Source organism: Rhinoderma darwinii, chromosome 5 (genome assembly GCF_050947455.1).
Source record: "Rhinoderma darwinii isolate aRhiDar2 chromosome 5, aRhiDar2.hap1, whole genome shotgun sequence".
Lineage (NCBI taxonomy): Eukaryota > Metazoa > Chordata > Amphibia > Anura > Rhinodermatidae > Rhinoderma > Rhinoderma darwinii.
In genome coordinates this window covers 85,643,800-85,670,046 of record NC_134691.1, presented here as the reverse complement: position 1 = coordinate 85,670,046, position 26,247 = coordinate 85,643,800, and the positions used below count along the sequence as shown (strand labels likewise).

Sequence of the window (26,247 nt, the reverse complement as noted above, 5' to 3'; positions counted from 1 at the left end):
ATTTAATAAGGGCTCAAGAGGGAATCTGCTAAAACCTCTTATGTACTGGCTGATATTCATTGCTCTTTAAGGGCTTCATGAGGCACTGTATTCTCCCCTAGAAGCAATGTTTCCAGAATGAATACCTGCTTAATACTTTATGTAATGGAGCATGCCAGAATTTTAGTCTCTGTGTACCTCCTATGTTATAATCTTATATAATGACGCACATAGATGGAAATTGTGGTATGCTTCACATAACAGTATATGGGTGCCATATTATGGATTCATATGAAGCGGATCCATAATTCATGTGCATAAACCTAACAAATACATTTTTCCCAATTGTCAAAGTGTGTTATTGCTAAAGAGAAAACCAAAGAAATATGATATATAAAGCTGAAAAGGATAGAAGGAAAATAATACATTTTAACTTTGGTCTCTATAGGTGCAGTTGTTGAATATTTTTTCAAATGAACAATTCTGCATCAAAGTAAATCGATGGCTTTCACGTGACAAGGATGATGGGGAAATCTGCACAGAGATTCCTGTGCTAAGTCATGGTCATGTCAAACTGCCAGGTGAGAATATTATCCATACGTACTCTTATTCAGTAAGTGTTTTGCCTATTTTGATCAGCTTCAGTGTAGGGAATGCACCATGAGTATTTTGTATGGTGTCTATGTAAAATGTGAAATCAGCTTCTTAGTTCCTCTTCACATCGTGTTTTGACCTTCCACCGGAGGTATACGTCGGAAGTTCTCCCGACGTATACCTTCGATGGTAGGCTGCAACATATTCCACGATATGGCATACAGTGGAATATGTTGCTAGGGTACTCTGGCCCTTTGGAAGCTCCTGAAGCCACTGTCCATATATGTACTGAGCCTTTAGGAGCTTCTGCAGGACCGGAGTCCCCATGTAGAAGAAGCATCAAGAATCACTGTATCTGGACCACATTTATCTTTGATCCCTTACGCACTACCTGCTCCATAGGTGACCATAGTTTTCATTGCGTACCAATTGTGCCTAGCTTCCCGATATCTAGTACCTTGATTCTGTGAGCTGTTTTAGGGATGCTCCTCTCCCCCTCCTGTTATTTGCAAATAGGTAAGCGATGGCTAAGTGAAGCCGATTAGGCCCTGTCAGTGTGAAATTACAGGTATAATACACTGCAATACATAAGTAATGCAGTGTATTATAACAGCGATCAAACAGTTAGAACTTTAAGTCTCCTAGTGGGACTAAAAACAAAAAAGTACAAAAAAGTATAAAAAATTGTTGTACAAAAAGAAAAAAAAGAAAAGTTTCAGGTAATAAATTTAAAAATCGCCCTTTTTCCCCAATAACGTAATTTATTATTAAAAAAAATAAAACTAAACTATACATAATTAGTATATCCGCGTCCGTAACGGCCTGAACTATAAAAATATTATGTTATTTATCCCATGCAGTGAACGCCATAAAAAAAAAATTATAAAAGATACCAGAATCTATATTTTTGGTCACTTCACCTCTCAAAAAATACAATAAAAAGCAATCAAAAAGTCGCATTTACCCTAAAATGGTACCAATAAAAACTACAATTTGTTCTGCAAAATAAAAGCCTTTTTGATGGAAAAATAAAAACGTTATGGCTCTTAGAATATGGCAACACAAAAAATAAATAAAAACTTGATTATATTGTGAAAACTCTGTAGAACATAAAAAAAGATATACATTTGATATGGCCATAATCAAATCGACCCGCAGTGCACAGTGAACACTGAAAAAAAAAAGAATAAAAAAACTATTGCAGAATTGCTGTTTCATTTGTCATAGAAAATAAATAAAACCTGATCAAAAAGTTGCATGTACCCAAAAATGGTACCAATTTAACTACAGATTGTCCTACAAAAAATAAGTTTAAAAATGAGACATTTTTGGGTGCTTTTTCTCTTTTATCGCTTGTTAAAATGAAAAAATTATATTTTAGTGAAAACAAATTATATTTTAATTTTCACGGCCTAATTACAATATATTTTGCAAAAAAACTGTAGGGTCTAAATGCTCACTATACTCCTAGTTAGATTCCTTGACGGGTGTAGTTTCCCTAATGGAGTCACTTTTGGGCGGTCTCCAATGTTTTGGTCCCTCAGGGGCTTTGTAAATGCGACATGGCGCCCAAAAACCATTCCAGCAAAATTTGAGTTACAAAAAGCCAAATGGCGCTCCTTCCCTTCTGAGCCCTGCTATCTCTCCAAACAGCAGTTTATCACCACATATGGGGTATTACCGGACTCTCAGGGGCTCTGCAAATGAAACATGGTACCCAGAAACCAATACAGCAAAATCTTCATGCCAACTAGCGCTCCTGCCATTCTGGGCCCTGCCGTGTGTCCTAACAGCAGCTTATGACTACGTATGGGGTATTTCTGAACTCAGGAGAAATTTCTTTACAAAGGTTGTGGTGCTTTTTCTCCTTTATTTTTTGTGAAAATGAAAAAAATCTGAGCTAAAACTACTTTTCGTGTGAAAAAATTTAGATTTTCATATTTATGGCCTAATTCCAAGAAATTCAGCAAGAAACCTGTGGGGTTAAAATACCCACTATACCCTTATATGAATTCCTTGGGGAGTGTAATTTCTAAAATGGTATATTTTTGGGGGTTGTTTCCTATGTTTTTGCCCCACAAGACCTCTCCAAACCTGACATGGGGCCTAAAATATATTCTAATAAAAAGGATCCCCCAAAATCCACTAGGTGCTCCTATGCCCGCACCATCGCTGCGGGAGCCCGGCTGTGACTGACAGCCGGGCTCCCGCTGCAACAGCTAGGATTGGAGAAACCTCCAATTCCGGCCGTTTAACGCCTTAAAAGCCGCGGTCAATAACGACCGCAACATTTAAGTTGTTTAACAAAGGGAGGGCGCTTCCTCTGTCACCGAATGCAATAGCCGACCATTGAAGGATTACCATGGCAGCCGGGGGCCTAACAAAGGCCCCAGGCCTGCCCTGGCTGTATGCCTATCAGGCCGTGCCAGAGGCATGGCCTAATAGATTGCCTGTCAGTTTTACACTGACAGGCAGTAATGCTTTGGTATGCTAAGTATACCAAAGAATTATATAAGCGATTCGAAGATCGAATGGTAAAGTACCCTAGTGGGACTAATAAAAAAAATAAAAAATTAAAACAGTTAGATAAAGTTTATTAATAAAAAATAAAATAAAAGATTACAGTAAAAATTACAATAAAAGTTTTTACGGAAAAAATTATTATTTACTAGAAGTGCAAAAAAATGCGTGCTCCTTAAGGCCGAAATAGACCTGGTCCTTAAGGGGTTAAAGCTACGCACACATATGCGACATACTGGTTACTTGCATACTGACGCCACATGGTGCCTAAAATCAATTGTTGGGACTGCATTTGGAAGTCGTACTATTGAAAACTAAAATAGTTTGAGAATAAATTACACTATTCTGGTTTTTACACCTATGATATAAAAGAGATTAATAGGAAAACACATGTATGGCTTATCCTTAGGATGTCATCAAATGTGATTGTTGGGATTACAACTCGCGGGACCCCCATGATTTTCAAAAAGTAAGAACACTGCACTGTAGTGAGCACCACTCAAAATCCAGGTACAGCAGTGAGCCTGTACTTGCGGCTGTACCTGGCTCTGTGGCTCAGCCCATTCTAGTGACATGTCGATGTACCTCAGTAAACATTTTAGGGACTGCTGACTCCAGGGAGCACCACAATCCCTTTGTAGGGTTGTCTCAGAGGTTTGCACCCTAATAAATAACATATCTTCTTGATAGATGTAAACGGCAGAATTTACCTAGATTTATACTCAATTGCTGGACAACTTATAGCATTTTCCATTGTGGTCTATTCAAAGAACATGTAACATTGCTTTGGAAAATGACAAACTATCCTTGCAATTTTCTGTCACTCAGTTTGCAATGTATTTTTATTGTGTGTTTTTATTGGTTTTCAATGGGAAAAGTACAAACTGGGTTATTTTTACAATTTTCAAAAATCTAGAGGATTCAGCAAATATGTATCAATTGTGACATTTTTCATGATTCAGGCTATTTACATAGCATTCTGAAATTTGTTTTTATTCTGTTCAACTATTATTGCATTCTTACAGGCATGGCAGCCTCCAGTGCTATTGAAAATATGAAAGAAATGCTCAATTTTTATGTATAAGAAAAGCTTATTGCTGAGAGCACTTCATTCTTTTCAAGGACACTTTTTAAAAGATGTTACCATTTGTTTAGTTGTTTTTTTAATATCTAATAATATGCTAATCACTTTCTATAAGAGATACAGTCATTTTAATACTTGTTTAAATAGAAAGTTTTGTACAAGTGGTAGTCATAAGTTTTTTTTTTATTGTGGCTGTGGATACATAAGGAAGAGGGATGAAAGGGGTATTAAAGGCTTCCCAACAGAGTTTCTCTACAAAGGGTGGTTGTTACTCGATGACCCGTTTTCAGAGGACTCTAGCATGGCAGTCTTAGAGAGACAGCATGTTCTGGAATATAATTGTTAAGGATCTGCCAGGCACAGCTTCTGTATCCACGCCCACAGGTAATCAGTCTGCACCTGCTTCTATGTCTGTGAGACTGACTCCATCTTCCACCACTCAGGATGGCAGGCTTAGGAGTGGGAGAGCCTATCACAGCCTGGCCAGACGGAGCTAGCTCCCGCCCTCTGTCTATTTATACCTGCCTTTCCTGTTCCTCCTTGCTTGTGATTCTTCTCGTTTTGTTTCCTGGCCCTGCTGCAGCTTCTTGAACCATTTGACCCTGCTTCATATTGACCCTGGCTTACTAACTACTCTCCTGCTCTGCGTTTGGTACCTCGTACACTCCTGGTTTGACTCGGCTCATTCACTACTCTCCTGCTCTGCGTTTGGTACCTCGTACACTCCTGGTTTGACTCTGCTCTTTCACTACTCTCCTGCTCTGCGTTTGGTACGTCGTACACTCCTGGTTTGACTCGGCTCGTTCACCACTCTTGTTGCTCACGGTGTTGCCGTGGGCAACTGCCCCTTTTCCCTTGCTTCTGTGTACCCTTGTCTGTTTGTCTGTCGTGCACTTATTGAGCGTAGGGACCGTCGCCCAGTTGTACCCCGTCGCCTAGGGCGGGTCGTTGCAAGTAGGCAGGGACTGAGTGGCGGGTAGATTAGGGCTCACTTGTCTGTTTCCTTACCCCCTTCATTACAATAATGGATCTAGTAGCAGTCTCTGTTGCTTGATGGTGGGAACGTCTTTGAGTACCCCCAGCCAATGTCAGGTACTACCGCAAATATACTCCAACTTATGTCACATCAAAAGGATTTAGGAAGCTGAGCTATAAGGAGTTGTATGGTGGGGTTCACACATTATAGAGCTCTCTCTGTGGCTCCGTAATACATTAAGAGAACGAGGTGGTCACTATTGAATTTATTATTCTGGCTAAAATAATAGCAGCTCCGTGAAGTAGCTAAATCTATTAAAACCGACAGATCCAATACTTAGTGAGCCACTCGTGTCATTTGTGTAGGCTTGCAGACAGCTCAACCAGCCCTAATACCGTAGTATTTTATTGCAGCATCATGAAAGACATGTCTTCATGAATTTTCACAAAAATCACTGTAGATATTTTTTACGTTTTAGACTTTAACTGAGCAATACAGAATATTTATTTCTTTACCAGCTTTTGAACATCTACCATAATGATGATGCTCAGAAATTCAGTTAAGCTTAATTTTCATTAAAACTCATTACAACTCAAGTTTGAGTTATATCCATATCTTCTATGACCACCATATAATATTTAATGAAACCACTAGGGGGAAGCTGTCCTGGGGTATGTGCACCCACTAGGCCGCTCTGCCGTAGCGAAGAGGCAGCTGACCAAATAACAGTCTATGCAAAAACTCTTTAGCACAAGGGTACCTGTAAGTGTCCAGACAGACACGAGGTGTAGCAGAGACTTCGGCACAGATATTTCTTGGTGTGGCAGATGACACTGACGTGGAAGATGGCACCAGACATGGCAGATGACACCAGACGTGGCAGATGACACCAGACGTGGCAGATGACACCAGACGTGGCAGATGATACACACACGACTCCAACAATAGGCTTAGGCTCAGGAACAAATACAGCAACAGGATACAGGAATACGGGAAGCAGGATACGGGAACACTGGGAGCAGAATACAGCTAAGGGACCATTTGCAATACGAACATGGGTAGACAACAACAATGCTCAGGCAAGGAGTAGAAGGGCAGAGCTCTTTTTATAGTTCAGGGTGATAATTGGGTACGTTAAGGCCTGGAACGAGCGCGCGTGTGCACTCTAGAGGACACTACAGAGCAGGATGGCCATGTGTGTTGGCATCTCCGAGCAGGGAGATGCTGGCAAGAAGCCAGAGGTCTGCGGTCACGGCTGTTGGAAGGTGAGGGACGGTGGCGGTCCGCGGCCTTTACTGAAACTTACTGCATATGAATTTATTGTTTAGTTCAATAACAGTTGTAAAAATCCCTACACAGTGAATTCCCCTAGTGGCAACTGCGACAAGACAAGAATTTTATCATACACTATGGGGGACTCCTTTAAGACTGGTGCTTTATATGCCAGTCTTTAATTGTAGTACATCAGAGTAAAATGCACAAAATTGTGAAAGAATTGTACGCCTCTTAATAAATTTGGGGCATCTATGGCAGTCCTAAAGATGTGTGAATGAGTGAAGGGAACCAGGCCATTTAGAGCATTTATAAGTATTCTGGACCTATTTATAAATTTAAAATTAAATTATAGATACACTTTCCTGCCCGAGACCCAACTAACTCCTGAACCATTCTAATCAATATACTAATAATATTACACCACAGAAAAAAGTGGGACATAGAATAAGATTAACACAAACACAATTACACACATAATAGCGCCATACAGCCCCCCTGTAGAGAATGCCATACAGCCCCCCTGTAGATAGCGCCATACAGCCCCCACTGTAGAGAACGCCATACAGCCCCCACTGTAGAGAACGCCATACAGACCCCCTGTAGATAACGCCATACAGCCCCCACTGTAGAGAACGCCATACAGCCCCCCCTGTAGATAACGCCATACAGCCCCCTTTGTAGATATCTACAGAGGGGGCTGTATGGCGTTATCTACAGGGGGGACTCTGTATGGCGTTCTCTACAGTGGGGGCTGTATGGCATTCTCTACAGGGGGGGCTGTATGGCGTTATCTACAGGGGGGCTGTATGGCGTTCTCTACAGAGGGGGCTGCATGGCGTTATCTACAGGGGGGACTCTGTATGGCGTTCTCTACAGTGGGGGCTGTATGGCGTTCTCTACAGGGGGGGCTGTATGGCTTTATCTACAGGGGGGCTGTATGGCGTTCTCTACAGGGGGGGCTGTATGGCACTATCTACAGGGGGACTCTGTATGGCGTTCTCTACAGTGGGGGCTGTATGGCGTTCTCTACAGGGGGGCTGTATGGCGTTATCTACAGGGGGCTGTATGGCGTTCTCTACAGGGGGCTGTATGGCGTTATCTACAGGGGGGGCTAAATAGTGTTATCTACAGGGGGGCTGTATGGAGTTCTCTACAGGGGGGCTGTATGGCGTTATCTACAGGGGGGCTGTATGACATTCTCTACAGGGGGGCTGTATGGCGTTATCTACAGAGGGGGCTGTATGGCGTTCTCTACAGTGGGGGCTGTATGGCGCTATCTACAGGGGGCTGTATGGAATTATCTACAGAGGGGGCTGTATGGCGTCCTCTACTGAGGGGGCTGTATGGCGTTCTCTACAGGGGGGCTGTATGCCGCTATCTACAGGGGGCTGTATGGAGTTATCTACAGAGGGGGCTGTATGGCGTTATCTACAGGGGGGGCTGTATGGCGTTCTCTACAGGGGGGGCTGTATGGCGTTATCTACAGGGGGCTGTATGGCGTTCTCTACAGGGGGGCTGTATGGCGTTCTCTACAGTGGGGGCTGTATGGCGTTCTCTACAGGGGGGGCTGTATGGCTTTATCTACAGGGGGGGCTGTATGGCTTTATCTACAGGGGGGCTGTATGGCGTTCTCTACAGGGGGGGCTGTATGGCGCTATCTACAGGGGGACTCTGTATGGCGTTCTCTACAGTGGGGGCTGTATGGCGTTCTCTACAGGGGGGCTGTATGGCGTTATCTACAGGGGGGCTGTATGGCGTTCTCTACAGGGGGCTGTATGGCGTTCTCTACAGGGGGGCTGTATGGCGTTATCTACAGGGGGGCTGTATGGCGTTCTCTACAGGGGGCTGTATGGCGTTATCTACAGGGGGGCTGTATGGAGTTCTCTACAGGGGGGCTGTATGGCGTTATCTACAGGGGGGGCTGTATGGCTTTATCTACAGGGGGGCTGTATGGCGTTCTCTACAGGGGGCTGTATGGCGTTATCTACAGGGGGCTGTATGGCATTATCTACAGGCGGGGCTGTATGGTGTTATCTACAGGGGGGCTGTATGGAGTTCTCTACAGGGGGGCTGTATGGCGTTATCTACAGGGGGGCTGTATGACGTTCTCTACAGGGGGGGCTGTATGGCGCTATCTACAGGGGGCTGTATGGAATTATCTACAGAGGGGGCTGTATGGCGTCCTCTACTGAGGGGGCTGTATGGCGTTCTCTACAGGGGGGCTGTATGCCGCTATCTACAGGGGGCTGTATGGAGTTATCTACAAAGGGGGCTGTATGGCGTTATCTACAGGGGGGGCTGTATGGCGTTCTCTACAGGGGGGCTGTATGGCGTTCTCTACAGGGGGGCTGTATGGCATTATCTACAGGGGGCTGTATGGCGTTATCTACAGGGGGGCTGTATGGCATTATCTACAGAGTGGGCTGTATGGAGTTATCTACAGAGGGGGCTGTATGGAGTTATCTACAGAGGGGGCTCTATGGCGTTATCTATAGAGGGGGCTCTATGGTGTTCTCTACAGAGGGGGCTCTATGGTGTTCTCTACAGTGGGGGCTGTATGGTGTTATCTACAGAGGGGGCTGTATGGCGTTCTCTACAGGGGGGGCTGTATGGCGTTATCTACAGGGGGGCTGTATGGCGTTCTCTACAGGGGGCTGTATGGCGTTCTCTAAAGGGGGCTGTATGGTGCTATCTACAGGGGGGCTGTATGGCGCTATCTACAGTGGGGGCTGTATGGCGTTATCTACAGGGGGGCTGTATGGTGTTATCTACAGGGGGGCTGTATGGCGTTCTCTACAAGGGGGCTGTATGGCGTTAGTTACAGAGGGGGCTGTATGGAGTTATCTACAGAGGGGGCTGTATGGCGTTCTCTACAGTGGGGGCTGCATGGCGTTATCTACAGAGGGGGCTGTATGGCGCTAACGCCATACAGCCCCCACTGTAGAGAACGCCATACAGCCCCCCCTGTAGAGAACGCCATACAGCCCCCTGTAGAGAACGCCATACAGCCCCCCTGTAGGTAACGCCATACAGCCCCAACCCCCCAAAAAAATCCGACCTACAGTGTGTTCTACAAAAGACATGTATCCCCTATCCACAGGATAGGGGATACATGTGTGATCGCTGGCAGTGATAGGGAGAACGGGGGACCGAAAGTCCCCCGAAGTTCTCCATGACTAACCTCTGACTTCCGGCGTCTGCGCAGCTCAATAAAAACGAAAGGAGCTCTGGTCACTCATGCCCACAAGCGCGACCGGCGCTCCATTCATTTCTACGAAGCTGCCGACACAGACCCCGGAAGTCCGAGGATTGTGATGGAGAACTTCAAGGGACTTTCGGTCCCCCGTTCTCCTTATCGCTGCCAGTGATCACACATGTATCCCCTATCCTGTGTACAGGGGATACATGTCTTTTGTTTAATGGCAGAGCGGGGAGATACCTCCCTGCTCTGCTGTAGTGTTAAGAGGCGTCGCGCTGTAGCAGCCATAGCGGCAGCTAGCGGAGCCTCCGGCAATGGTGGGGGTCCGTGCCGGCGGGCGACACGGGCCCCCTCATACCGCGGGCCCCGTAGCAGTCGCTACGGCTGCTACGGCGGTAGTTACGCCACTGTAAGGCAGGTATTAGCAAGCGAGGCAATTTCATACCACGGAGGGTAACAAAAAAGCATATGTAAACATAAACATTGGAGGGAAATAAAATCACGTACAAAAAGACAAACAAGTAAACAAATTTATAATAGTATTAAAGAATACAGAATAGGGTCATGACCAAACCTCAGCATATATCAGTTTCGGCACACAGATATTTAAGACAAAATAACGAAAGTATGGAGTTTAGTTGTAAAGCACAAAACATACAGAGGTGTATTATCCAGGTAAAGATAAATATATGGGAATGACGGGGTAATATTTAGGTTCTGGAACCGCCCGTAATAGAGAATAGAGCAGGAGAATAGAATGGTGTGTTCAGCAAGCGCTTGTATGCAATCCAACCTCCCCATGTACGAATAAACCTCTGTCTGTTATTGCGCTACCACCCACAAAGCTTAATTAATGGACTTTTTCACGCTATTGATGATTCGAAGGGGGTTTCATGTTCGTCCATTTCAATGGAATGAGCAGTTTAGCTGCTTGTATCAGCCACATAATCAGACAGTGTTTGGTCGGTTCCCAGACTCCAATATAATGTAAAAGAGTTTAATGATTTTTTTCGGTTTTTTTTAGTTATTTTTGACAATTATTTTGCTGTTTCTATGCTGTACAGATGCAGTAACTTAGTGGATCAGAAATGGTTAGGAACTCACTATTTTCCACGCAAAAATTCTTAACGTCAATCTTACCAAGCATATTACTTATTTTTTATTTCACAGGTGCGGTTTTATATTGCGTAATAGTTTTGATGAAATAATAACAGATTTTAAAATATTTTTTGAATATAGTGACAAAGTACAAAATTGAGGTAGTCACAGGTGATCTTTGGAATGCTGGAACGGAAGCCAATGTATACATATCACTGCAAGGTCAATATGGGGACACAGGCTCCAGAAAACTACACAAGTCGAACAAGCCAACCCCATTTATTAAAGGACAAGTAAGTTCTGTGCAACAAACTTCATGTGTGGTCCCTCAAATAATCTGATCGTATGGAATAATTTGGATTTGCAAAACAAATATTGTTATTGATCTCCCAGATCTCAATAGATGGATAGATTTGAATAACGTTTATAAATGATGTGTTGCCTAAAATTTTGTGTCTTTTTATAATTTTGTTTTTTTTTTGTGTGTAGACTGATATCTTCTTTCTGGAAGCTGTTCATCTTGGTGATTTACACACAGTCATCGTAGGCCATGATGGACTTGAATCAGGCAAGAAATATAAAGAATATTCAGTTTCTCAAATGTTAAGGTGTTCATGTTCACATTAATAGAATATATTTAACACCCAAATAGAAATATTGATGGATTTTATCTCATGGTTACAGTGACAAAGAAAGTTATACATTCTTCTCAAATTTGAGTGCACATAAAATTGCTTTAGTAGGGAAAAAAGGAATCCCAGCTTATCCATGTTGATCCTGACTCTGAGGAAGTTAAAAAGCTCATATTTAGTATCGGTCAACTCACCAGAAAGAATTAGTTCCTGACCAGGTGTGGAAATCGGGCTGGGACAATATACAAAATAGAATTTTATACATTTACATTAACATTTATGTTATTTTGCATCAAATAAGCATCTAAGCCTTTCTTGTAGCAAGCTGTTTCTGCTGAAGCCAGTTCCAATTCCTGGCATATTCCATGGCTTCACAACTCTTACAGTAAAGAAGCCTTTTTGCATGGAGATTGAACCTTTTTTTTTTTTCTTTCAGCTGAAAAGGAAGCCGTCTTGGAGTGACCTAAGTTACTCACAGTATTTTTTATCATGTGTCATTTAAGTCTCTGTCTCTTTTTATACATGAAAGTATCCTGCTGGCCTTATGATTGACCTGTTAATCATTCGATGATCTATAAATATGTATGCTTCTCCACAAATTTTCTCTTCCAGTTTTAGCACCCCTTAGAACTGAAGGTCCCTGGGATTATTAACATTTTGCTTTTATAATTGTCACCTAAAGGAATAAATTTTACAGTATAATTACATTATCAAGCACTGTAATCTGACAGTTTATATACTGAAACCAGCTCTCAACTCGGAAAAAATGCCACTCTTAAAAAGAATGCCAGGAGAATGCTACCAATCAGAATACATGTTGCCTACTATAAAAATTGAAGAAAGAGGAATAATGGTCTGGGGCTGATTTTTAGGGATTTGGATAGTTGTCCAACATTAGTGTCTGACATCACAAATGTTCTGTTGGCTGAATGGACACAAATTCCAACAGACACACTGCAAAATCTAGTGGAAAGCCTTCCCAGAAGAGTAAAGGCAGCTGTAGTTGCAAAAGGGGCTACCAACTCCATATTAATGCCCGTGGTTTTGGAATTAGGATGTCCAGAACCATCTGACCATGGTCAGGTGTCCACATTCTTTTGACCATATAGTTTATTTGATTTTTGTAGCGCGGAGGAAAGAAAATTGATATTACGGTCACTGTTCCCCAATACTAATATTTACAATAATCTCTGCATTCGTTCAAAATCCCCAGATATACCAGAACATCACTTCTAGAATGGTCTCCCATAAAGTCACCCATAAAGTTATTTTGCAGACATTTCATGCCAATTAAGTTGTGAGTAGTTGAAATCTCCCATTATTCCCACTGTACCAGCCGATGCACGGCTTTCCACCTGTATAAATAGCTGAACTTCTATCTCCTCAAAGGAGTGTTTAAGTATCTTGTCGACCGATGAGTTTTTAACACAATCTCACGATTTCCTCTTTGCCACCCACTTTCATATCACATCTAATATAGCGACAAACTCCATCACCTATTTCTATTTATCTTGTCACTTCAAAACATTGAATATCCATTGAGAGTGACAGCCCAATCGTGAAGAGCATAGCCCTAGTTTCTCCAACACCAACTCAATCATTTATGTGATTCTTATGTAAGGTCTAAAGCTTCTTCCAGTAAAGGCTCAAGCTCACCTATCTTTCTGCCAGACTTCTGGGATTTTTAAACATACACTTTAACTTGCCGCCCAATTTTACATGTTTAGCAATGTGTTTTCTTTAAACTTTGTGTTCACATTTGTCTTCAATGTTGGTGTGTAACACAGGGATCTCCTTATCCACTGCCTCGTCCCACACCTTTTACTATTCCATCAACATCATCTGCTCCCTGTCTTACCGGTTTAGCACCTCTATTTACTGAATTTACCTGCCCTCAGTCCATGTTAACATATGCAACAACACCTACTAGAAGCCTCTACCTTATTAGACCACCTTCCACTCTAGTACAAACCATCGATAGCATCAAGTTTGTAACTCTATAAAAAAGATGGTTCGGGGTGCCCATTCTGTCTTTCATACGTGGGCTTATTATTGAATCTGGGTAATTTTGATTGTTGTATTTATATTGAGTGGTACCTAGTGGTCAGTTTGGGTTTAATTTTGGTGATGGAATTAAGAATTATAGTGAATAAGGCTTTTGTATTTGAAGGTTTTTCCTCTATTATATTTGTTCAACAAACATTCTAATAGTTATATTCCATTCTGCCTTCATACCTCTTTCCTTTTTCTCTTTTTTATTTTTTATGTTTGATAGGCTGCAGCAAGTATGTATGCATGATTAACAGGAATGGCAATTTTTCTAGTATTTTATTTGATATGTGGCTGGCTTTGTAATGGCGGTACTTTGGCAGTGTGGCAGATACAACACATATTCCTTTCCCTTTTTGCAATTTGCAAAAGCAGTATGCATCCAACCCACTCCACCTCTTTAGTTCTGTAATGCGCTGGTAAGATGAGTGATGTAAAAAGCTACCTAGTACCACCACCCCATATTTCATACAGGAATCAAGGTGGAGGCATCAGTAACTAAAGAGTAATACATTGTCAGCTGAGCGTTTTCCCTCAGAATTGTGACTGTAGTTTTGGGAGTACTTGGTTGAAATTTCTATGACCATGGGATGCTTGAGAACCACTGTTCTATAGTAACAGATGGGTATGGAAAGCTGTAACAGGTATCAGGTTAATGTATATTATTGTTTTAGATGTCTGAAAGCCATCAATGTCCAAGACTCTATTAAGGTGTCATAACAATGCATGATTATGTTTCCTAGGGAATGGCTGGTACCTGGAGAAGGTTAATGTTCATGATGAAGTAAAAGACAAGGACTATACATTCCTATGTTACAGGTCTGATAATAAAAATATAATTCATAATATTTTTGTTGTAGTCTATATTTAAAGGGTAACTAAACGTTCAACAAACTTATGACATGTTATAGTGAAATGTCAGAAGTTTTGATTGGTGGGGGTCTGAGCGCCAACAATTGCTAAAACGAAGTGGCAGAAGCGCTCGTGTGAGCGCTGAGCCACTTAGTTTCTGTCTGGCTTTGTAGCGGTGTATGAATGTGTGTATGGGCTCATGGACATTCTATTGAGCCCGTACACCTCTACATCGATTACCAAAAAAATCCAAACAGAAACTAAGCGGCTCAGCACTCACACGAGTGCTTCTGCCACTTCGTTTTAGCTATTGGTGGGTGTCTCAGTGTTTGGAATTGACATGTCAGAAGTTTGTTGAATGTTTAGTTGCCCTTTAAAGGCAATGTGTTGCCAGAAAAACATGTTTTTTTTTTTTAAATTAAACATTTAGTGTGTGGGTGATTAAACATTGTTCAAATTTTTTTTATTTTTTTCACGAGTCAGGAAATATTATAAATTGGATTCAATTGGATTCAAATTTATAGTATTTACCATTTCTGGTCACTAGATGGAGCCATTCCCAAAAGCATGTGGTAAAGCAACCACATAGCTTTTCTGCTGCAAAATTGGGTAAAAAGCCCTCGCTCTAGTGAGCTCTCAGCATCCCCCCCTCCTTTATCCTGGCTAGTGCCGGGATAAACGAGGGGTTTGAACGGTGTAACCTCCTACACTGTGTGTCGCCATTTTTTGAGCTAACACACAGTGTAGTAGGTTTACATACAGTAGTAAACACACACAAACACGAACATACATTGAAATCTCTTACCTGCTCCTGCCGCCGCGGCTCCCTCCGGCCCGTCCGCTCCGTCTGCTGCCGCTGGTCCAAGTGCACAAGTCCGGAAGCCGCGACCGGAAGTAGTAATATTACTGTCCGGCCGCGACTTCCGGTCCACAGGAAAATGGCGCCGGATGGCGCCAATTTCAAATTGGACTGTGTGGGAGCGGCGCATGCGCAGTTCCCACACAGACGCCGTACACACAAGTGAATGGGACGGGAGCCGTTCGCAGTCCCTATGGGACTGTGGCTGCCGTATTCCATGTCTGCATGTGTCGTTAATCGACACACACAGAAATGGAACAAAAAATGGCAGCCCCCATAGGGAAGAAAAAGTGTAAAAATAAGAAAAAGTAAAACACAAACACACAAATAAATATAAACGTTTTTAATAAAGCACTAACATCTTGAACATATGAAAAAAAAAATTGTGATGACACTGTTCCTTTAAGTGTGCTAGATCCTTACACATATCTAATAGTCTAGAAAAAGGGAAATTGTGAATTTATTATAAAACTAAATGTCCTAGCAGTGTCTTTTTTGCCAATATACATGTTACACTTACACCTTTGCCTTAGAAGCATCTGGCAATAGAGTTAACATAATGCCAATGTACCCCAATATAATCCACTTGATCATCAGAGAGCTATGTTCCCAGGGTTTTACCCTAGTATACACTGCTGAATTCTAATCTTGGCAGTAATGAAACACATTTGTGTCTCTTACATTCAATAACCAGGTTAATTTTAGGCACAACTATTATTATTTTCTGAAATCCACATTTGCAACAATTGTATGTCTATGTGCACTCTTGCAGTCAGTTGTTTAAATACTCTTGATCTATAAAAGCCTACCGTCTTGTGTATGATACTGCCTTTTGTAATACAACTGTTCTCTTATGTGGCAGAGGGGCCTTTTGGATCCACGAGACAGCAGGGTCTTAGTGTAACTGCAACCTCTGCACCCTATAGAGCTATTGTCTATGTCGAAATATTATTTGTTATATATTTTTTATTTATTATTTTTGTTTCTATTTATTTGGTTTATTTTTATTCTGTCGAACTACCAATACATAAAATAGAAAACTACTCAGCTATCAAATAGTTGCTTCAAATGCATAGATAGGAAAGTGTTGGTGGGGCATGTGCCCCAGGTGGGAGTTGCTGGGGGAAGGGGGCATCAACAAGTCACTTGACCGGGATATTTAAAATTCCGGACTTTGCCCAGGTGAAAAAAAAAGCCTAGCCACGAGCCTAAGTTTCTTTTTAAATTTGTGGTACCCATTTATGGTCTTAATTCCTCTTCCAATTGGTAAGAGACTTATTCTCCTCCTTTATAGGTCACAAGAAATAATGAATGTTTATTAAAGTCTCATTTTGAAGTGTAGTCATTGAAAGGAAATTTTTATTTTGCATAATCTCGGTGATACATACTTCCTGATGTTGGCAGACAATGATGAACAACATAAATACTGCATGCTTGTAAACTTTTCATTAAGAGAACATTTGAAATGCAAAATCATTCAGATGCCGGCACGACTGAAAGAACAGCTAATGAAATCTTGCTAAGGATTGTTGTTCCACAGTTTAATATTATGAAATTATCTGTAAATCAGCTCGGCTTTATATCCTGGCATGCAACATAATTTGTTCAAATTGTTGACATGAAAAATAGTGTAATCATTTCATATTCCTGTATTTTTCTATTCTCTGTTTCTCATCAAATGGTGAGAAATGTGTTTTATTTGAAACTGTAATATTGGAAAAACTTAAAGTGTATCTCCACTTAAATTCTACTCATAAACAGACACTTCCAGCATCCACATATAAATACAAGCAATTGTGGAAAATTGAAAAAATGTCTTAAATGTATTTTTTACATTTGAACTCAGCAATGCAAAATAATGTTTCTAAATTATGTTGTTGTTTCTCTAACCAAATAATAATTGTAAAATTATTACAATTATAAGAATAATGTATAAAAAATAATGACATGCTCACAAATATTTCCATTCTCTTAGTCTGCGCAGAATTTTACTTTGTTAGAGCAGTAGTTTCTTTCCAGAGCTGCAGTTCATAAAATAAATTCAAGCAGAAATTTGCATCCATTGTTAGCTATTTTGTGTCTTCTTGTCAAATACTGAATGCATGGATACTTCCGTGCTTTCTCTACTCTCTTATCTGTAGCTTTCTTCTCCCCAACTCTTCTCATCATGTCTATTAATTTCCATCACTTCTCATGTCTGTCAATCTTGTGTGTGTTCTTCCTATAGTCACTACACTGTACCACATTACCATTATGCCCATATGACAGCCCTAATGCATCCTAATAGCTATTCAAATACATATTCCTCCTCTTACGGATTTGATTCCTTTTAATACAAGTGACAGTCTGGAAGAAAATAGCTATGATATATATGGTAAGATGTTAATACTTAGATTTTTTTTGTAACAGATAACTGGAAATAAGTTTTGTATAAAACTATAGGCAGTCTTATCTGGAAAATACATAGTATAGAAAGACATTTTATATGTCTCTGTAGGGAGCCATAGGTCTGACTCACTTATGTGTATTAGGAAACTATTAAGACATAACATTGACTTCTAATTTTCTAACTAGGTGGCTAGATGAAGGAGAGGAAGATGGGAAACTTGTGCGGAAGCTATCTGTCACAAATGAAGAAGATTTCCCAGCCAGTAAGCTTTTTAATCTTAAGCCAATACCCGAAGTTCTGAAAGAGAGCTGAATTTACTATTACCGTTTTCTTACTTCAACAGGTTACGAACTTGAAGTCAAGAAGAAGGAAATGGTAAATGACTTATGTTAATGTTTAGTTTGTTTGGTTCTATAAAGCGTTCTAAATAAAAGACAATGTTTCCTTTATAAACCTTTCTGGACAGTGGACTGCTGAGAGATGGAAGTATCAGAATGAGAACTGTCTACAGCTGTACTGTAAAGCGACCAGAAAATATATTCGGCTTACTCCAGATAGTAGAGTGGATGCACTTGGAGACAAAAAGGATAAATATGGTAATTTTAGCCTAAATTTACAAATACTTTTTGCATTACACACTGCTGCCTGAATAGTATGGTGGTAGAATGTACCTCCTTTTTTGTCAGGAAAAAATAAAACAAGACTGGACAAAAAAAAGAAGATTCCTTTAATATACACAATTTATGAATTCTGATGTCGCATAGATATTGCAACCAGACTTTTTGAAGCACTTGCCGCATGCTGTGCATAAAATGTTATTTTCTTAGACCTGCGCACTCTGTTTCTTATGTTTCTTCATTTAGTATTGGAGCCTTTCTATAGTACTCCTATTATAGTCAACAATTGAATTACAATCAATGCTAAACGCAGGTTCCTTGGAGACAGAGTGCTTAGCCCTATATTAATTGGGCACAATTTGCAACATGTACCCTTACAGGAACATGTGGGATGTTTCACTAAGTCAGTGAAATAATAAGGGTTACGAATTCATGATTGAATGGATACTTGTATTTTCCTCCTGATCTATTTTTCATGTTCAATTCTTTCTATTTTTGAAAGCAATAATTATAATAGAACACTAGAGGAATAATTCAATAACCTTAAGGTGAATGTCTATCATTTAATACCATTACATTTCTAGCTCCAGCATTCTGCATTTATTAATTTTGTAATATATCTTCACAGGACTTGTGGCTCTGTTTTTCCTGATAGAGGCTATGGAAACCTTTGACATGGAAAAAAATATTTTTACATATATTAGTGGTTACCTGGAGTTAAAAAAAAGTTGCAAGAAGTTTCAGGCTGAAATCTCCATTCCTTCAGGCATTTTCAGACCCTTTGATATTCAGTTTACAACCTGCTCTATTTTCAGACTCTTCTCCTGTGGACGTGTTCTCCCAGTAATACATGCTGGATGTGAGTTCTGTGACGGATGCTGCTGCCTTCACTATCTCTCATGTATCAGCACAGCTTCATTCCTGTACTGCTTCCAATTCTAGAAACACTTATACAGTTTGTGTGTGATCTCCTCCCACTTGTTATGACACAGATGCTGCCTATGTGTGTGATCTCTCCCCCCTCCCCCTGCCGATTCTGCCGTGTGTGCTCTCCTTTCTATTTTCACTGTGATACAGTACAGCCTGTGTGCTTATCCCCCTGTACATTCTGCTGTGGGTACTCACCTCCCTATCCACAGCCTTTGTGATTCCCCCCTGCTCTTGCAGATATTGCGGGGTGCCTGTATACACCACTTTGAAGCTGTTTAATAGACAAACAGTGCTCTGGCAACCAAGATATATTAGGAAATTAATCAGCATTTGAACCTACACAAAACAAAATGGGGTTCAATGATGGACATTCACATTAAGAATTTTCTAAGATTTTACTTCTGTAACATGTTTAAAGATGAAAGTGAGTGAATTTTCTGTTACTGTGTCTGGTCGGAATGGGAATGGATAGACTATAGGCATGTAAACTTTGCTTAAGAATACTAGATACATGCATTTACAAGTTTGTAGGATTGGAGACCTGAAGAGGAGCTATAAAAGAAAAATCTTGAATGAAAAAACGTAAGGAGGCGATTACAGTTGTAAGCAGAAAAGATGGAAAGAGCTTTGTAGATTAGGATTTTAAATGTAATGGTCAGCCAGGTAAGGGAGTTATACAGAGGGAGGGTAGCGTTTGAGGAATGAAAGGAGAGGGGAGTTGAATGCCAGATTTGAGATAGATTATGAAGGTGTTAAGGTCCTCTTACATAGGCAGTCCTGGGCCATGTAAACGAGCGCCGATCAACGAGACAGCTCATTGAATGGTGCTCGTTTGCTCCTTTCACAAGGAGCGAGTATGGGGTCGAGCGCTCGTTACTCCGATTGCTCGTCCTCATATATTGTCATGTTGGTAGGATGTCTCCCTGTTTTTTAAAATGATACCATGAGCAGATGAACGATTGTTTGCTCGTTCATCTGCTGATCGCTGCCCTGTTTACACAGGGCAATTATCGTCAACAAGTATTCTATGAACGATCGTTTGCCCTATAATTGGCCAGTGTAAAAGGACCTTATGTCTGTTCATTGGAAAGCCACCGAGTATAGTGTTGCAGTAATCTAGCAGGGATATGATCAGTGCATGGACTAACTTTTTGGTTGTATAATATGTGAAGTAAGGGTTAATGCAGAAAATTGTTTTTTTGTTGGCGAGACTGTAGGTAAGGTTTGCAGAGCTATAACAATTCTTCCCTCTTGACATAAACTCATTGTTCTATTGTAGTGATCTCCCAGCTGTTTTAAAACAACCACTACCAGCATGCCCTGACACCTACAGGCTGTCCGGTCATCAGTGGTAGTTTTCCAACAGCCTGAGAGACACTGGTTTAAGATGAAAACTCTATAGCCTGTAGTTAAAAAAAATACAAAAAGTTTGCTGCATCATGATACAATTGCAATACAAAATGCCCATATAACTGTATAGTCTAGTATTAACTTATTTTTAAAACATGTAGGTTTTTTTGACGTTCTGGTAAAAAGAGGAAAGGTCCGTGTTTTAAGAAGTCATCAAATCCGACATCTTGCATTGGCAATTGACAAGGGAATAGTTGCTGCAATGGTATGAAAATTTATTTTTCATTTCATCATACTATAAAAGTATTTTTTTTAAAGATATTTTGTGTTATAAATATTCTGCGTGGGGAAAAAAAAAATCGATTTTCCATGGCAGAATTATATTAATTAGAATTCATAGTAAGGATGACAATATATTATGTCATGTGTATAAGTCCTCTGATGTAAAGCTGTACTGTTGGGATGTTGTTTTACCTCTATATTAGTATAATTGTTATAATTTGTTATAAATTTGGTATAAAGCACATTTTATTTAACTGGTTGCCGACACAGGATGGGAATACTCATCCTGAGCGGTGGGTACTTGGTGCATCAGGATGAGTATTTTCGTCCTGTGTGACAGCCGGTGTCCACACGCCACGATGAGCGAGGCAACAGCTGTAACGGCTATAACACACAGCCGAAGCCCCGCTCTAACGGTGCAGAGAAGAGAAATCTCTTCTCTCCGCCGTTAACCCCATGAATGCCGCGATCAAAGCTGATCGAGGCATTCAAAGCTAAAGTGAGAAAGGGGTCTCCCCTTTGATTGCGTCACAGGGAATGCCGCTGACGCGATCAATGGCTATACCTGGTATGGGCAGACAGCCCAGGGTCCACTGAAGGACCCCAGGGCTGTCTGACCATATTCCCTGTTGTTAGGGCATACTGAGGTATGCCCTAACAACTGCCTGTGTAAAATCAGTACACAGGCAAATGTACTGGCATATAGATATATGCCGGTATAATAAAGTATAAAAAATCAAATGAAAAATCCCTCTATGGGCTTGAGAAAAAAAGTGAAGTTAATAAAAATTTTTTTTAGAAAACCAAACCACGCAGAAATACAATTTTTTTACAATAAATAAACATTTCAAATTATAAGTCCCAAAACATGAAATTATATACGCATATTTGGTATCGCCACGTCCGTAACAACCTGTACAATAAATTTATAATGTTATTTATGATGATCGGTGTATGGTGAAAAATAAAAAAAATAAAAACTGCTGCGGAACTGCTTTTTTTTCTTCTACATTGTTGCCAAAATAAAAATTTATATAAATTAAACGATAAGGTAAATGTACCAAAAAATGGTACCTACGTAAAGTACAACTTGTTCCTCGAAGAGCAAAGTCTCATACAGCTACGTCGAACAAAAAATTAAAAAGTTATGAGCGCCGGGATGCAAAGAGGGAGATATAAAAAAATAGTTCTGTCCTCAAGGCCAAAATTGGATGTGTCCTTAAGAGGTTAAAAGAAAAACATACTTCTAATATACACAACAAATCTGTAAAAGCAAATGATAGATATAGTGTTATATGGGACAAATGGCAATACAGAAATCTTCATGAATATGAAAAAGCAGCTCCACCTTATTTCAATATATAATATGGGCTTTAAGTTCAGTGTGTAGAAACTGTCCATAGATTTTTAGCGCTTTCTTTTTTTGTAATTCTTTTATTTTCCGTTTTCAACACACAAAATAATAATGGTGCAGTCCAATGCAGCACTGACATCAGCCCACAGGCCAGCAACTGGAATACAAAGAGTGTAAGGAACACTAAGAAAAACAACATACTGCTTAAATCAAGAAGGATAAAGAAACTCTGGTATGCACCCTGAACCCGCAGCCATGCATAATAACCTGTTAGAGAACAGGAAAGCAGTATAGAGAAACGAAAGAGAAGAGGGGACAGAAAGGAGAGAGGAAGGGGAAAAACTGACCTGACACACTGGGCCTAGTGAGTAAGCTCAAGAGGCCATGATGGTCCTGTATTCCACAGAGGATTTAAATCGAATCCATTCACGCCATGTTTTGAGGAAGGTGGCATGGGATCCTCTCATTGATGCCGTGAGGTCCTCCATTCTCATGATCTCCTGGATCTTACCGAACCACATGCCCACCGATGGAGGACAAGATTGTCTCCACAGCGCGGGGACACACGCTCTAGCTGCATTCACCAGATGGCGAACAGCCGAGCTTCTATACTTAGATATAGGCACATCACACAGATGGAGCAGGAAGAGGCCCGGAGATCGCGGGAGGGAGAAATCCGTAAATTTCGAGGAAATGCGCCACACTTCAGACCAGAAATCAGTCAACAGCGGGCAGTCCCAAAAAATGTGCGAGATTGTACCCACATGGTCGCCACATCTCCAACACAACGGCGAGACCGCCGGTATCATCGCATGCAATCTGGAAGGCACCCTATACCATCGTGCCAGAATCTTAAACCCCGCCTCCTGAAATCTGCTAGCCATAGAGGATTTATGCGTCATAGTAAACAAGCGATCCTTATGTTCCGAAGTGAATGTTAGACCCAAGTCCCATTGGAGTTCACACGTCACAGATTGTTTTTGCGGATGTGATGCAGCTCTCACCCTTTAGCATTGCCAAGGGTAAAATCTGCTATGAAAATCTGCAAACAAATCTGTAAATCTGCGACGTGTGAACTCCATCCATATTGCACATATGCTCTATTTTCATGGTGGGGAGGTGACAGTGTCAGACTGTAATCTTTCTTCTCACTGTCATTTGCACCCCCCCCCCCACCACCCTTCGAAGTGAAAGTTTTCATCCTGCTACCCAGCTTCAAATAAGTGCTGCACCCCAAATATTGTACCTAGAGCTTTGTGCCCGGTGGGGTTTCAACAGAAAATTGACATATAAATATGTAACAAAATGTTTGTGTATGCTGATATCACACCGTTTTAGATGGTTTTCTATGACTTTTTATGTTATTATTTACCCTAGGACAACAGTGGCATTCTGTGTGAGCTTCAGCTTCATATTCAGCCGAACCGTTGTGTCACTCTGGAATCTACCAGAATGCCAGGAATGACTATATCCTTCAACAGTGATGGTGAACCCGCAAATGATGACTCCAGAGGCTATGCAAATATTGCTAAAGAATTCTCTGTACATGTTAAGGTGCACTATATTTTCCTAAGTTGCCCAATACTGTCTTAGTTTAGTTTTTCTTGGGTGGTCTGATTTTGAGGTTATTTTAAAATGTTCGCAATTTTTCATTAAGTCCCTGTTCACATCTGCATCGGAGGCTCCGTTAGGGGCCACAGTCGCAGATCCGGCAGGGTTTATTGGAGACAATAGCACAGCATGATGCACTATTGTGTCAGGTAAAATCACGGACACCCCGACGGAACCTATTAAAGTCAATAAGTTCCATCGGCAACTGGCGGTGTCCGTTGTGCAACAGAACCATTGGTTCCGTTATTCCCTTGTTCTGATCCTCTGATGAAGCAGAACAATGGAACAGCACAACGCAGGTGTAAACATAGCCTTATTTGTAAGCTGCATTCCTAAATTAACATGAATTTTCGGGCTACGCAGAGCATAATCCAGTGTCATGACTCTATGGTCTATATTACGAACGGAGCCTCCAACGCAAATATAAACACAGCTTTATTCTTTAAAAACAAAAATCTTTAAAGGCTATAAACACCTTTGAGGGCAATTTTTTTTAAATAAATACAATAGTCAGTGTGTTTAGTGTAACTTTGTAATTAGTCTTTATTAAAAAATCGTTTTACTTTTGGAGATACACCTGTTCTATATTCTCTTTACAGAACAGCTGTATTGTATGTTTAACACTGAATCCGTCAGTCCCGCAGACCTGACGGGTTAAGTGTCGGCGGGTCCACCTGTAAACGATCACATCTAAGTTCATAACTTAGGCCCCATGCACACAAACGTAAAAACGCCCGTAATTACGAGCCCCAATTACGGGCCCATAGATTTCTATTGGCCACGGGTACCTTCCCGTATGCTTACGGGAAGGTGCCCGTGCCGTTGAAACATATAGAACATCTGTAAAGGATCTGCCAGACACAACTTCTGTTTCAACGCCCATAGGTAATCAGTCTGCACCTGCTTCTATGTCTGTGAGACTGACTCCATATTCCACCACTGAGGATGGCAGGCTTAGGAGTGGGAGAGCCTATCACAGCCTGGCCAGACGGAGCTAGCTCCCGCCCTCTGTCTATTTATACCTGCCTTTCCTGTTCCTCCTTTGCTTGTGATTCTTCTCTGTTGGTTTCCTGGCCCTGCTGCAGCTTCTTGAACTACTGATCCTCTGCTTGTGATTGACCTTGGCTTTTCTGACCACTCTTCTGCTCTGCGTTTTTGTACCTCGCTCATCTCCTGGTTTGACTCGGCTCGTTCACCTCGCTTGTTGCTCACGGTGTTCCCGTTGGCAACTTCCCCATTTCCCTGGCTTCTTTGTACCCTTGTCTGTTTGTCTGTCGTGCACCTATTAAGTGTAGGGACCGTCGCCCAGTTGTACCCCGCTGCCTAGGGCGGGTCGTTGCAAGTAGGCAGGGACTGAGTGGCGGGTAGATTAGGGCTCACTTGTCTGTTTCCCTACCCCGACATTACATAATCACAAGCCCATATACCTAGTCTACCCTGGTCCCTGACACTACTATGGACCCCCTTGAGACCCTGGCTCAGCAAATGCAGGGCCTCTCCCTACAGGTCCAGGCCCTGGCTCAGAGGGACAACCAGCCTGAAGCTACCCTGGTAGTGCCCCTCACCTCACCTCTTGAACCCCACCTCAAGTTGCCTGACCGGTTCTCAGGGGACCGGAGGACTTTTTTCTCCTTTCGGGAGAGTTGTAGGCTTTATTTTCGCTTAAAGCCCCACTCCTCTGGTTCTGAGAGCCAGCGGGTGGGTATAATTATGTCCCGGCTCCAGGATGGGCCCCAAGAATGGGCCTTCTCCTTGTCTCCTGACGCCCCTGAACTTTCCTCCGTTGATCTTTTATTTTCTGCTCTCGGGCTCATTTATGACGAGACTGACAAGACTGCCTTTGCCGAGAGTCAGCTGGTGACCTTACGTCAGGGTAAGAGACCTGTTGAGGAGTATTGTTCTGACTTTAGGAAGTGGTGCGTAGCTTCTCGGTGGAATGACCCTGCCTTAAGGTGCCAGTTTAGATTGGGTCTGTCGAACGCCCTGAAAGACCTGCTAGTTAGCTATCCCTCTTCTGACTCCCTAGAACAGGTTATGGCTTTAGCGGTACGACTCAGGGAACGACGACTTGAATGTGTTGGTGTTTTCTCCTCTGACTCCCCCATGATGCCTCCCGAGGTTCCGTTGCTTCGTTCTTCCACGGAAGACTCGGATGTACCTATGCAACTCGGGGCCTCCGTGTCCCCCCAACAACGTAGAGAGTTCCGCAGGAAGAATGGTCTCTGCTTCTACTGTGGGGATGACAAGCATCAAGTGAACAACTGTCCTAGGCGTAAGAATAAGCAGCCGGAAGAACTTCCGCGCCTAAGGGACCATCGGGGAGGTCACTTGGGCGCACAGGTATTTCCCGTAAATATGAAACGTAATAAAATCTTGCTTCCCTTTCAGGTCTCTTTTGGTGGTAGGTCTGCTACCGGCAGTGCCTTCGTGGATTCAGGGTCTTCTGCTAATATCATGTCTGTGGAATTTGCTATGTCTCTAGCTATGCCTTTGAATGATTTGCCTAAACCTGTCCCGGTAGTGGGTATCGACTCCACTCCCCTTGCTAATGGTTATTTTACACAGCATACCCCTGTTTTTGAACTCCTTGTTGGCTC

At 41.7% G+C, this 26,247-nt stretch overlaps 1 protein-coding gene across 1 annotated transcript in view; it reads left to right on the top strand.

Moving 5' to 3' along the window:
• The window catches only part of RP1 (RP1 axonemal microtubule associated), a 406,368-nt gene that overhangs the window by 48,428 nt on the left and 331,693 nt on the right, over positions 1–26,247 (top strand). Inside the window, exons 5-13 of the mRNA XM_075828106.1 lie at positions 428–560; positions 10,867–11,018; positions 11,215–11,293; positions 14,150–14,225; positions 17,692–17,768; positions 17,850–17,881; positions 17,973–18,102; positions 20,565–20,668; positions 23,417–23,593. Coding sequence (XP_075684221.1) covers positions 428–560; positions 10,867–11,018; positions 11,215–11,293; positions 14,150–14,225; positions 17,692–17,768; positions 17,850–17,881; positions 17,973–18,102; positions 20,565–20,668; positions 23,417–23,593 — 960 coding nt within the window. The remainder of the gene's footprint in view (positions 1–427; positions 561–10,866; positions 11,019–11,214; positions 11,294–14,149; positions 14,226–17,691; positions 17,769–17,849; positions 17,882–17,972; positions 18,103–20,564; positions 20,669–23,416; positions 23,594–26,247) is intronic.